The sequence below is a fragment of the Oryctolagus cuniculus genome, chromosome 3 (genome assembly GCF_051225735.1).
Source record: "Oryctolagus cuniculus isolate XC-2025 breed Fujian yellow rabbit chromosome 3, ASM5122573v1, whole genome shotgun sequence".
NCBI classification, from domain to species: domain Eukaryota; kingdom Metazoa; phylum Chordata; class Mammalia; order Lagomorpha; family Leporidae; genus Oryctolagus; species Oryctolagus cuniculus.
The window spans coordinates 85,333,554-85,346,774 of NC_142869.1; the positions used below are offsets into that span (position 1 = coordinate 85,333,554).

At 36.5% G+C, this 13,221-nt stretch overlaps 1 protein-coding gene across 15 annotated transcripts in view; it reads right to left on the bottom strand.

Annotated features, from left to right (window-relative positions):
* Positions 1-671: 671 nt before the first annotated feature.
* The window catches only part of GPD2 (glycerol-3-phosphate dehydrogenase 2), a 203,252-nt gene continuing 190,702 nt past the window's right edge, over positions 672-13,221 (bottom strand). For 7 of the 15 annotated variants that reach the window (XM_070070858.2, XM_070070859.2, XM_070070854.2 and 4 more), the window contains 5 exons: positions 7,260-7,372; positions 7,096-7,174; positions 6,805-6,903; positions 3,766-3,887; positions 672-1,921 (listed from right to left, as the gene is read on the bottom strand). In XM_070070858.2, coding sequence (XP_069926959.1) covers positions 1,918-1,921; positions 3,766-3,887; positions 6,805-6,903; positions 7,096-7,174; positions 7,260-7,372 — 417 coding nt within the window. In that variant the 3' untranslated portion in view covers positions 672-1,917. Of the gene's footprint in view, positions 1,922-2,491; positions 3,888-6,804; positions 6,904-7,095; positions 7,175-7,259; positions 7,373-13,221 lie in introns of those variants that run through there. The other 8 variants (XM_089329132.1, XM_089329133.1, XM_070070855.2 and 5 more) reach the window with 3 other exon arrangements.

Genomic DNA, 13,221 nt, shown 5'->3' on the forward strand with positions numbered 1-13,221 from the left:
AAAGAACCTTCCGAAGCTCACGCACGCTTTTGAGCACACATCTACACCACAAATGGAGAATGTACTCCATATACACATGTAAATTAAAACCTATAAAATATCACGGGCATTATAAAATTTGTGTTAAAACTGATAACAGCCTTACTGATTTACTGACAATGAAAATATATAGCATTTTTTTCTGTCAGAGCATTTATCAACACTTGGCAACCCTGCACTAACTTGACATGTAAGATGATCAAAATGGATTATGTAATCTTTCCCATTCATTTCTATTGATTTTACTTATGATAAAATTCATCAGTGTGTCTGGAAACGCTTAGGCTGAAATGCTCTGGTTGACAGAAAAAAAAGGGGGGGGAGGAAAAACAGAATTCAACTGAGTTGTAATAGGATGAATGTAATTTTAGAATAGGATTGCAGAAATACACAAGTCATGCCCTAAAGGCTGCAGCAACAAATTAATACAAATAATTCTGGAGGTCTCATAAAATTACATCTATCTAAGTAGATATTTCACTTTTGAAATAAAATTACAAAATCCCAAGCTAAAAGAATTAACTTGTGTCATTAAAAATGCAGTTTGAGAAAATATTTTCTAACTTTTTAAAAAACTTCAAAGTAATCAAAGTTATTTGTCTGAATGCAAGTAACACCAAAATGCCAGCAAATGGACTATTTTAATCAGTTTTATTGATTCATGCTTTCAGTTCTTGTTCAGTTAAAAACAAGGCACATTAAATACATCCTCTTATTGCTCTATAAATGCATGCAGCTCATTCTGTATATCAAAAGTAATAAATAATGGCGATAAAACACCAAGACAGTTATAAAAATGACAAGCCAGCCTCAAACACAGTATTTAACAGTCCAATCTAGAACAATAACCCAACATAATACATAAAAGTGCCACATAAGAAAACATGCAGTGTGTATAACCCTCTTAGTATTGGGCTTATACCTGATATTCTTTAAAAACACAGTAGGGCTTTTTCACTTCCTGAAAATGGTTGACACAATGCAAAACAGTGCAAACTATAGCATCACTGAATTCAGTACAGTTACATTCATATGCCCCAAATCTTTACAAGTACATAGAGAAGGGAAATAAACCGATGATGACTCTCACAGTATATCTGGTAAAAAGTCATAATGCACTTTTTGTTGCACATATTTTGACCCAGAGCAAACAAGGTCAGAAACTAAGGCAGAATGGGGAGCATGCATTTCATAATAGAAACCCTAAAGTTACACACAGTATAAATTAATTGAAAGCAAGAATTTTGCAAACAGCATGATGAAAATGAGGCAGGCAACCTTGACTTTAACAAGTAATCCAACACTCACTATCGTGACTGTGGTGGGGGCTATTTAAAAGAGTAGCCAACTCTCCAGCACAGATGGGGGTTCCTTCACCCGAATCCCCGTAAAGGCTCTTGAAATAAATCCCTGCAAACCCACCAGTACCCCAACAGAACCCACTAATGTGATGTTTATATGAAAAGAAAAAAATTCTTTTGTGCCTAAGAATGGGTTTTTAAAGGGCTTATCCCCTAGTTCTTTTCCTCTTTTCTTAAATCAGGTAAAGAAGCTGTAAAGGTTTAAGGAAGAATTTAAACAAAAATGCTGGGGTACTTTATTCACAGAAATGGCTTGGTACCAGTTCAGTTCCAGAACGAGTCTCTGGGATTGGTGAAGGAGCGTATGTTTTAGAATGAGCAGATTTTAAGCAAAAGCAGATATGCCTGAAAGAAGAAAAGTGCACTTTTCTTTGTCCTTAAAGGAACTTCATTCATAGCAAAGCGTGCACAAACAAAGCCTGTTCTACAAACACAGATATGCCCAAGCCACTCATGTTTTAAGCCCGGTCCCTACTGTATCGGAATCGAGGAGGATACAAGCCATCATTATCTTGATCTAACTAGAAAAGACAAAAGAGAGAGAGAGAGAGCATAAATGCACAATATCATATCATTTGGAAGTTTGAAAGGATAGCTCCTTTATCTATTTAGTGTCACTGGGTTCTAAACAGTCAAATTTATGGTCTCGATAGGAAAACACTAAAATTGCAAAGCCATGTGCTTCATTTGTTTAAAAAAGAAAGTCAGTGTAAAAAAATTCACATTTCGAAAGAAAAAGTTCACAGTGACACCTGGGAGACCATCATTTGCTCTGCTGTAGGTTTTACTTTAGGATGTAGGAAGAATCTAAATTTCATTTTAATAAAATGAGTTAAGATGCTATCTTATGTCCACGCAGTTTCATGTTTGTTTCAGAGGTGGTAGGTGGGGGTGCAAGGGAGTGAACCTTCCCTGTTTATATTATAACATGAGGCAAAGAGATGTTCTGCAATGTTGACATAAACAGAAACAACAGTACAAAATTCTTTTTCGTCCAGTTTAAAAAACTAAAGCCTCAAATCTGCACAACAAAAACTTGCTGTGAAATTAAGTGTTACATTTCCTAACACATACAGAACCTGATTTACACAAAAAAGTAGGTACTTAACTTTATAAGAGGAAGCACAATTAATAAATGTTAAAGTGACTAGTTAAAATGCCACCAAAATATAGCAAAAGCATCCCAAACTGGCATTTTAAATTCAATGCAATACTTGTTAAATTCAATGCACACTGACTTTTGTTTTGTTTTATATGGATATATGCATGTGTTTTTATTTTTTTTTTAATTTTCACTTTTGGTTGATTAAAAATTTTTTTACTGAAAACAGAAGGGGAAATGCTTTAGGCAACCAAAATGACCTTGGATATTGAAGTGTTCTGCCTTATTTTACTTATCACTATAGTTACTTTATTTCATCTTCTTTTACTATTTTTACCATTTTTATTTGCAAATACCCTTCTCTGTCTCCAAATGATAGGCCAAATTTGACAATACCACATGCTCCAAAATGTAGGATTCAGGGATGGAAAATTATATCATCATATACGTTTACATAAATACATATTTAACCCTTAAATGTATTACTACTTAAAATCGCATAAATTTGGCTTCATCCCATTACATCCAACTTGCCACTTAAATGCTGATTTTCAAGTAAGAAAAAACACGGATCCTCCTGGCAACTGTAATAGTCAAAGAAAAACAGCAGTGACTGGGGAAAAAAATGGAACTATCACTGTAACTCACAGCAAATGTCAACGCTATCCTTATCTCATACCTGCGATTCTGCAAGCTCTCAGAGTTTCTCTTTGAGACTTGCTCCTGAAACCAGATCTAAACTTCTTCCCTCTCCAATTTTGCCAGTCATGCTCTTGTAGTACTGTTTGGATGAGGAAGGCAGACAAGCTGAGGACAAAAAGGGGCTGAGAAATCTTGAGGAACACTATCTCTTCAATAGGTCACTCTTTTTAAGAACAAATGCTATCTACAAACTTAATTTTCCAGCTTATTTTTACAAGTTCTGCCAAAATATTCTGCCTCTACAACTGATTTAGAATAAATGTGTCAAGTCCAACAGGTTACCAAAGGGATGTAAAACATTAAATCGGTGTGCATTGAAAATGAGAAAAAAGATAAAATATACTTTTTAGAAGCTAGGTTGAGTGGCAAATACAAATAAAGCATTGGTAAATAAAGTTGGCAAATACACCAACGTCCTACAGTTTCGGAATGTTGTCCAGTGTTTAAAAAGGCAGCTATCCGTATCCACTGTTTTAGAGTGGTGTAAGTCATCTCTGGTAGTTACACTGTGGTTGGTTTGTTCCTATGTTTGCTGGCTGTGGATTTACCGCTCACACTCACAATCCTCCACAACTACGGTCCACGGGAATCGGAACTCTTCTGTCCAGGTTCTCCTCCGCCGTTTTCATTAGGATAGCAAGCCGGCTTCCAGACACCCTTCCCTTCTGAATAGCGCTCATCAGCTTAAAGAGAAAAGAGGCAACCGATTCAGAAGGCAGGCCAGCATACGCCCTTCTTGGCATGTTAATGGTTACCACTGCAGCAGGCAGGAGTAAGTAATTAAGTGCTCCATCAAAAACCACAGCAACCAAGTACTACAGCTCAAATAAGAGTACAGTTTTTGAACACTTCAGAAAGAGGGGATGAGGCAGATATTTCACCACTGCTTCAAAAATGTCATCTCTCTAGCAAGTCAGACTGCCTTTAAAAGCAAATTTAATGCATCACTTTTTGCCTCTTAATGTGTTCAGGGCATTTTTTTTTAGCAACTTCAAATATTGGATCTTTAATTCCATTTAAAAATCTTAAAAAGCAATCTCAGGAATTGAACAAAGACAAACCATGACCTATATTTAACCACTCTTTTTTAGTTACTGTACTTGACAACTTCAAGTCCCCTAAATCCAAATTCCTTAAAGACTTTTTAAAGTAATTTATATTTAAGTCCTTGAAAATGGACCCAGAGATCTACCTTAAGAATTAAAAGCACTCCACAGCCCAGATTTTAGCTAATTCATTTTTATCCAATGGATAAAATCAGAATTAGTCTTGAAATTACATGCAGTCAGCGGGCAAAGGCCTTTAATCTGGAAAGCACCTTGCAATTATGAGCACAAGGATTTTTTTCTCCCTTTTCAAGTTGATGTGGTTTTAACTATTTGCTTTTCTTGATCTCACTTCCCCAATCTTTTTTTATTTATTTACTTTAAAAAGAACAGTTAGTCATTGACCAGAAATAATAAATATGAAAATTCCCAAACTATGTTTAGGGTTACAGTTCATAGCCTATGGAAATGCATTTCTCAAAAACACTCTTCTGACTAAGAATCAGAGGCTTCTGCCAATGGGCCAGTTCAGAATTTCATGACTTTATGAAAAGTTGTTCCACAGGGCACCGCTTACTAGGGACGGGCTCCTACAGTGCAGAAACGCCACTAGAGCCCAAGCCTAGACAGAACGTCCTGGTGCCATGCAACATCCACAGTGGTCCTGCCATGAAGATCACGGGAAGACCACATCTGTTTTTTCAAAAAAGCTATTTAATGGGATAAAAATGAACTCTCTCAACCTTCAGAGAAAGAACGTATTTTATTGAAAACAAACAAAGCTTAAAGCATACTTTACATCAGGGGAATAGTGTACCACAAGGGGTGCTGAGATCTTCAGGCAGAACAAGTTACTGTGCATTGCTTTGTCTCTGATTTAAGGAGGACTTTCAAAGCTTGTAACAAAACTGACAGAGTCAGAGGGCTGATTTCCGCCATGAACACTACATAACGTCCCAATCTCTCAAAACTCAAAGTGTTCTTTAAACATCAGAAGTATCTGAAAACCATATTATAAGAAAAAATTAACTCTTGGGCGCGAATATATTTCATGAGAAATATGGTCAGTATGTTTTTAAGTAGAAAATTACACTCTGTATATTTGTACCTAATTGAAGCATGAATGGTGTCTTTTATATAGAATTGGACAAGAAATACTTAATTATTTAAAAACTCTTCAAGAAAACCTACAGATGGTTTACATTATTGTCTATGTGTTTATATCTACTACAGTCAAGAAAATTACTTAAAATTTAAACCACATAGCATATCCATAAAATTAGATTTTTATTGTTTCTAGAACCCCAGGTCTTTCACTCTAGATTCTGTTGTTTATTTACAACAGACATGAAATGAAGCATAAGGCATTTGTTTGAAAAAAAGTTTTCTGAAATTCTGAGACAAACAATAAGATATTCTCCCAGAAAAACTACACAACATTGAACTAACAGGTTTCTAATTCTCAAGTGTAAATTTTAAAATCAATTGACAATATGCATTTTGTCAAATAGTAAGCTAAAGAACTAAACATTTCTTTTTTGTAATGCTGGACACAACCTGTGAAAATTTTCTGCATTTAGATTCAACAATGCTCTTATCTGCAGCTCATCTCCAGAGAGACAATTACCATTTCCTTTGCCTTGATCTTGTTTGTTTAACTTGACACAGTGAAGAAAGGGCTGACATTGACCAAAATCCCCAGCATTAATTTATTTCATGTTCAGCATTCATCATTGCCATGGTCTAGCAAGACCTGGCATTCATTTGAAATACCTGCCCAAGAAGCACTGTAGAAAAAAACCTGGCTGCTTGGAAACCCAATACATTCTTCATATGATCAGAGTCATATGGACAGCTACAAACAATGTATGGGTTTGCTGATTTCTTTTTTTAGGGAACTTTTAAGATATTACGTGTAGTATCCACTTTAGGAATATGTGAGGCATCCAGTTTGAAGTTAAAATAACAAAATTTATTTCCTTCGTGGTTATAAAGCTTAAACAATTCAGACTTGAGTAAGGTGAAAATTGGAAATGGAAATGTTTAAATTACATGGGTCTTGACCCAGAGTACAGGTTTCCTTCTGTTTGCTTTTCTGGTTCTTCATCATGTAAGAATCTGATAATTATGGTCTCAAAGGAATACAACTATGCGTTTTTAAAACTTCTCCTTAAAAAAATTGCTTTCCACATTAGAAATAATGTGTCGCCTCTTTTGAAGGAGGTGGAGAATGGTCCAGCAGTGATATTCTATGTCATACTTCTTTAAAAAGCATGCTCTTATTCAACCCTTTAAGCCATAATTAACTTGGACTTAATCTAAATTGCCCAGTGTAAAACAGAATGTCTCTTATAAAAAGAAAAGGAACATGCACCAAGGAAAGCCTTATCCTGGAGGGCAGACACATCAACCTTTGTTGGCTTCAAGCTTTCTTCTTTTTCAGAATGAAGTGACAACTCTGTGGATTTAAAAATCCATTCCTGAACATCCATTTACCATAATGACAACCAAAAGATAAAAGCAAATACATTTATTTCCTTTCACCACAACTCACCTGCAAAAATTCATTGAGTTCAACTTGTCCATTTTTGTTTAAATCTACTTCATTCAGAATTTCATGGAGTGTATTTTCATCCATTTGGACATTGATACTCTAAATAAAATAAAAACAGAATCATGAATTCCAATTAGAAAGTATACATGTCCTATTACTAATGTTACTAACTTCCCCAAAATTAAAAAGATTACTTGTAGAAGGTACTAGATGAGAAAAAATACCTAATATCACATTTATTTCCTCTGTTATTAAAGACCGATATAAACCCCCCCCCCCAAAAAATGTTACCTCTAATACACGCTGAACATCAACAATGGTAATAAATCCTTTTTGGTCTGCATCAAACTTATGAAATCTCTTCTTGTACCTGGAACACAATATTGAACAATGGAGAAATATACTTACAGAGGCAAAGGAGAGAAAAGAGAAAGACAGAAGCTTATTAGCAGTACCTGTCGATGTCTGAAGGCAGCAGGCTGATTTCAGAGCGATCTGTTAATTGTTCTGATCGAGATTTATAGCCCATTTCATAATAAAGAAACTTCCTGGCTGTTTCCAGTTCTTGCTAAAACAAAGACACACACAAAGTTCAAAGATTTATGGAAATATTATTGATTTTTTCTCTTTTCTTAAAATTTTGGTCTGCAAAAAAGAAGCTGATCTTCACTTCTTTGACCAGCATGGCCTTTTAATTTCTTCCAGTTTCACTGAAATGTTACTTTCAGTAACATTCACCTCTTTTAGGTGTGCAGTCTTATGTACACTCCACTGCCATCAAGATACAGAACATTTCCTCCACCCTACAAAAGCTTCTTCATGCCTGTTTGCAATTGATCTCTTCCCCTGACCTCTAGCCCCAGGCAGCCACTGATTTGCTTTCTGTCACCAGAGTTTGCCTTTTCTGGAACTGCATATGAAAGATCTCATATACAATGTTGTCTTCTGCATTGACTGCTTTCGCACAGTATAATGATGCCAAGATTCATTCATGTTTTAATATTTTGTTTACTTTTACTGCGGAGTATTTGCCTATAGTACTGAGCAGCAAATTTTACAGGACCAAATTCTTGTAGCTTGGAGACCAAAATGCAACTAAAAGTGAAGATATGTGGACTGGCATCCAATACCAAAGCAAGTATCGTGAGATTAGCTAAACTGAAATTTTGACAGTGGGATTCTGATAGGTAGGTGAAAGTTACAGAGTCACTGGAAGAAAACAAGCCACGCTCAGGAGTTAATCTTCCTGTTTTAATGTTCCCAGTCTCAGTTATACTAACTATTGCTGCAAACATTGTCTTTCTTAGTTTTCATCATTTCAGTCTTCCATCTAAGAACTTCCAAAATGACTCCATTCTAGTGCACATTGTTCACAAATGCCTCTTTACACACACACACATTTCTGCTCTATGAACTTTTTAATCTCCTTGATGTGAGAGGCTGGCAATGGAACTTTGATCAATGGAATGTGAATGAATGCAACACTCATTTATGACACTTTTGAATGAAAGCTTTAAATGTAACATTATAGCTTTGCTTAACATTTCTTGCTTCTGTTCCATGAGAGAGGCAGGTCTCAGATGAGACCTGAAGTCAGCCTGGGGTACGGAGGACAGCCACAGCAGTGAACATGCAGCCTCCCTGCAGCACGAGTGAGAAAGAGATGCTTGCTACCATAAGCCACTGCGATTTTGAAGTTGCTTGTTACAGTATAAACTTGCCAAACAAACAACTTAATGCAAGTCTTAAGTTCCCCAACCTCATATCAAGGATCTTACTAACTCAATGGCTCCCTAAGTCTGAAGTGTGAAAATACCAGTGAAAAGTGAAACAAGGCAAAGGAGACAACAGTATACAAACTTACTTGCATGAATGTGTTACATGTGTTTGCTTATGTCAATGATGAGACCCTTTATTTTTGGGGGAAGACAATTTTTTCAGTTTTTTCCTTTCCTATTGTCCTTTCTCTTAGTAAACAAATATCAAGAGTTTTCTTCCTTAATGCTCTTACATAGAAAAATTAAAGGTTATCAATATGAAATAATATCCTGAATTTTAAAAAATTAAAAATGTATTTAAATCTATCTATGTACACACACACATAAACAGACACACAGAAGTATATGAGGGATCTTCAAAAAGTTCATGGAAAACATATTATGAGAACACTATGTGTCGCTCCCCCTCTTCGTGGAGGAACGACACAGGACCCTGCGCTGTTCTTTCGTCTGCTCAGCCCTCCCCGGGTTTGCTGCTGGTTCTTCCCGGGTTGGCTACTATCCCTTCCACCTCCGTGGAAGGGCAGTTCCCCCTGGCCACATTCCCCACTTCCGCAGGGGAGCGGCACACCGCCGGCCGGCTCTTCTCGGGGGCTGCACAGGTGTTCCTTCAGCTAGATGTTCCCCTTAGATGTTCCTGGTGCATGCCGTCTCTCTCCTCCTTTATAGTCCTCCTCCGCCAATCCCAACTCGGCTGCCCACACGCCGAGTACGCTGCTCTCCTCCAATCAGTAGCAAGTCCTACAGTTTATTGGTTGAACTGGAGGCAGCTGTGCGGAAGCTGTTTACTTCTCTCCCAGCGCCATATTGTGGGAGAGCAGATGCATAGAATAAGTCTTAATTCCAGTAACTCAGTCTAGTCCGGTTTGCTCCCCACAACTATGCATGGATTTCAAATCTTGTTTGCACTAAAATAAACATTGTTCAGATACATTTGTCCACAAACTTTTTGAAGTACTCTTGTATGTGTGTGTGTGTGTGTGTGTGTGTGTGTGGTTTAGGTGAAACTAGTCTGTGAATTCTCCATCTCTAATGGCATTCTTCGGGGACAGATTTCTCTCTTCACACAAGAAAGCCCACCAGTTGTCATAAATAAAATTATTTTTGGTATTCTACCAATTCTGCTCAGCCATTTTCTACAAAACTGGTCCAAAATTCATTTCCTTGAAAATATCACCCTGCTGCTTCCTGGAAAAACAACCTCTTCCTCAATCCATATCCCTTCATTAGCTATGTAGTTTACCTATCCTCCATCAAACAAGGAATCATGACATTTCAAAACTGGAACAGAATTTTTCCTAAAGGTCAGAATGTACCTCCCTAACCCCACATTTCCTTTATAACATGCCAAAATAGAAGCATGTGGCCTTGGTCTAAAGAACTCTAACAATGGATAGGTAACAATACCACTGAAAGTAGCCCATACAAAAATTGCTCTACTTGTAGGAAAGTTTTATGTTGAGAATAAATCTACCTCCTTGTAGTTCTTCCAATTTGTTTGTGATTAGTGAAACTTTGCTACAGAAGAACAAATCTAGTGTCTTTGTTTTGTATCATAGCACAAGTATGTAAATATAGTATGTGTTTCCCTTCCAAGGGCTTTCTTTTAGTCTAGGACTACTCTTCTGCATAATACATGATTTCAATTCCATATATATTGCTGGATAATTTCTTCCAGACCACAACTGGTCTGTCATATAATACAATTACCAGAACAAAACACAATACTCCAACAGAGATCTGGCAAGTACCTAGAAGGCAGTAACTATCAGCTTCATCAATCTAGATATATGATTTCTATTAATGCAGCTTAAGATTGCAATTGGATTTGGGAGCAGCAATGGTCCACTGTTAACTGATATACATTTACAGTTAACTAAAACCATATTTCTTTTTCACATGTGCCACTGTTAAACCTTGTCAAATCTATCTTGAATGGATGGAGTTGTTTTTCCACCTAATGCAAGGTTTGCCATTTATCTCTATTAAATTATACCTAATGAAATTTCACCCGTTGTTTCAATTTGTCATCAAACATTCACTCTCCCTTCAGTTTCTGGTTATTGGTACACCAAAGATGCATGCCATCAACATTGTAATCTAGCACTTGAACCAAAGTAGACTAGGTCAAGACCAAGGACAGAGCACTTAGGAGTTGTTATCACAGACTTTTAGGGCCAACACTGGTCAACTGATTATAAATCTACCAGTTTTACAAAGATATCACATTGGGCTTTACCAAATACTAAAAAGAATAAAAATATGCCCATAGTATTTTTCTAACAATCTGCTTGCTGTATCTAAAAAGAAAATACAATACTTGAAATGATTTTTCTCAAGTGAATCCTTAGCTAGCTTTCCAGTGTTCACAACATCTTGTTAAATGTTGATAAAACAAACAAAAAGTGTCATAATCTGGACAACTACCTAAGATCACTGCTGAGACCACTGGTTTCTAGGTTACAAATGGTATTTTTCTTTTGTCTCCTTTTTGGAACGAGGTACTACATTTGCACACATTGTGTCTTCTGGACCTTATTCGCCAGAAGACGAATTTAATAACCCCAACTGCACATTTCTATGAGTATCCTAGTTTTTCTGGCCTGGCACACTATACTCTTAGAGTAGCCTATTTGATTATCTACAGCCTCTTACCAATATTTATTTTTGCTCTTTTCATACATGAAAACCAAAGATAAAATGGTGGGAGGAAGGAAGATGAGAGGAAAACACACGGATAGTAGACTGTGAGCTGAATAGTTCTCCCTTCTCTCTGAAATTCAAGAATATGGTAGCTGTCACCCTAAGCACTGATCTAGGTAGGACTTACTTGCATTACTTTCCATTTTCAAAAGTCTTTTTTGGTATCTTCAGCATTTCCCCCGACCCTCAGCCAATTTTCCTTGCATTATTCATTTATACCTCGATTATTCTTGATACTGACCCTTCAATTTGCTGAGCACCTGTTTTCCAACCTGCTTTAAACTTGGCTTTCATCAGCTTGCTTTATCCATAGACATTCTATTTCTTCACTTGCTTACCCACTCACTCATTTCTTGCTCACTGTAATCAATTTAAAAAAAAATGTTTTTGCGAGAATCTCTCGATCTACTTAAGTAGTCTCTTCTTTGTCTGAACATTATAAAATCTGCCATACCAAACCATACAGAGCACAATTTCCCAAAATACATCTAAATAAATAATTATCTCCTTGCTGCTCAGCCCTCCCCCAAAAAGTGGGAGTACAGTCTGCCTCCACAAAAATTCCCTTTTGGAAATTGACAATACACAAATCATGTTCAAGGTTCCAAATTATTTGCCCTAAAAAACTCTTGTATAATTTATCTAACTCAGGATTTCCTGAACTCTTTTGCCCAAGGAATTGTTTTTTCACATATATTAATTTATATCCTGTGGAACATGATTTAGCAATGTTAACTTTCTCTCAATGTCCCTAATAACTCCTCTATGGATCCCCAACACCCCCATAAAATGTCTTCCTCTCTAAATAGGTCTTCTAAATGGATTGGATTTTGGTTTTCTATTACAATTCTTCTAAATAGTTCTCTGAAATTTAGAAAACATACAGATATTTCTGAGTCATATATGTGTTGTATCTACCTGATAAGATTTCAAGAACCCTGAATCTATGAGCTATTTATTATTCCCCTACAATATTTGGTACAATGTTCAGTATACAAGTCACTCATTAAGTATTGACTGGTAAAAACAAGCACAATTCATCTACAGGGAGTTATTTATCACCTTGTTCCTCTTTCACTTGTGCAGGTTAAATAATCCCAATGCTTTTAACCTTTTCGCAGAAGTCCAACTTTCTAACCTTTTAATTCTTTTTTCTCCTTCCTTTGTTCTCTCTAGACTGTCCACAGTTATTAATACTCCTATGTCTCTAATACTGAGTAATAACTTCAAGTCTTTTATTTTTGTTACTTTGTTAAGGAGAATAGGAAATTATTTCTGGGCACATAAATATGAACTAAAATTTGAACTGAAGTTAAATCTAGCTTCCCCAGGAGGCCTGAATACAATCAGTTTACAGAATTTTCTTCCTCCTTCCTACCTCCCACAGCCTGACTTCCTAGCATAAAATATGTTCTTGCATATTCAAATTATTTCAACCATAACTTTTGGAAGAACACATTATCGCCAGTGCTTCTATATGGTAAAAATGACTGGCAACAGCACAAGGATGTCATGTCTATGTTACTTCTATACAGAGCTTAAGCTGATCAATCTTAAACTCAAAACTGAAAGAGCTATAAACCTGCAATGGTAATGTAGAGGTAGCAGAGCAGGATGAGAAAAGCTTACCTTCTGGGGTCAGAATACCTGCTTTCAATCCCAGCTCCACAATTCATTCCTGTGTGAACTCTGATGGCAATTTACTCTGTGTGGGCCTTTTCTTCAAATAAACAATGGGGCTAATGGTTATCCCCGAAAGACCTGTCCTCAGGAGTAAGGACTCCACTATTCCCTACAGTAATTTGTAGTAAAATTACTAGCAGAGAAATGTCACCATATAGGGGTCAAGGTCTCACTTCTGCATACCACTCAGCATACCACATAAATATTCAGTAATGTTCATTCATTCCTCTCATGTGGGGACAGAGTAAGAAGA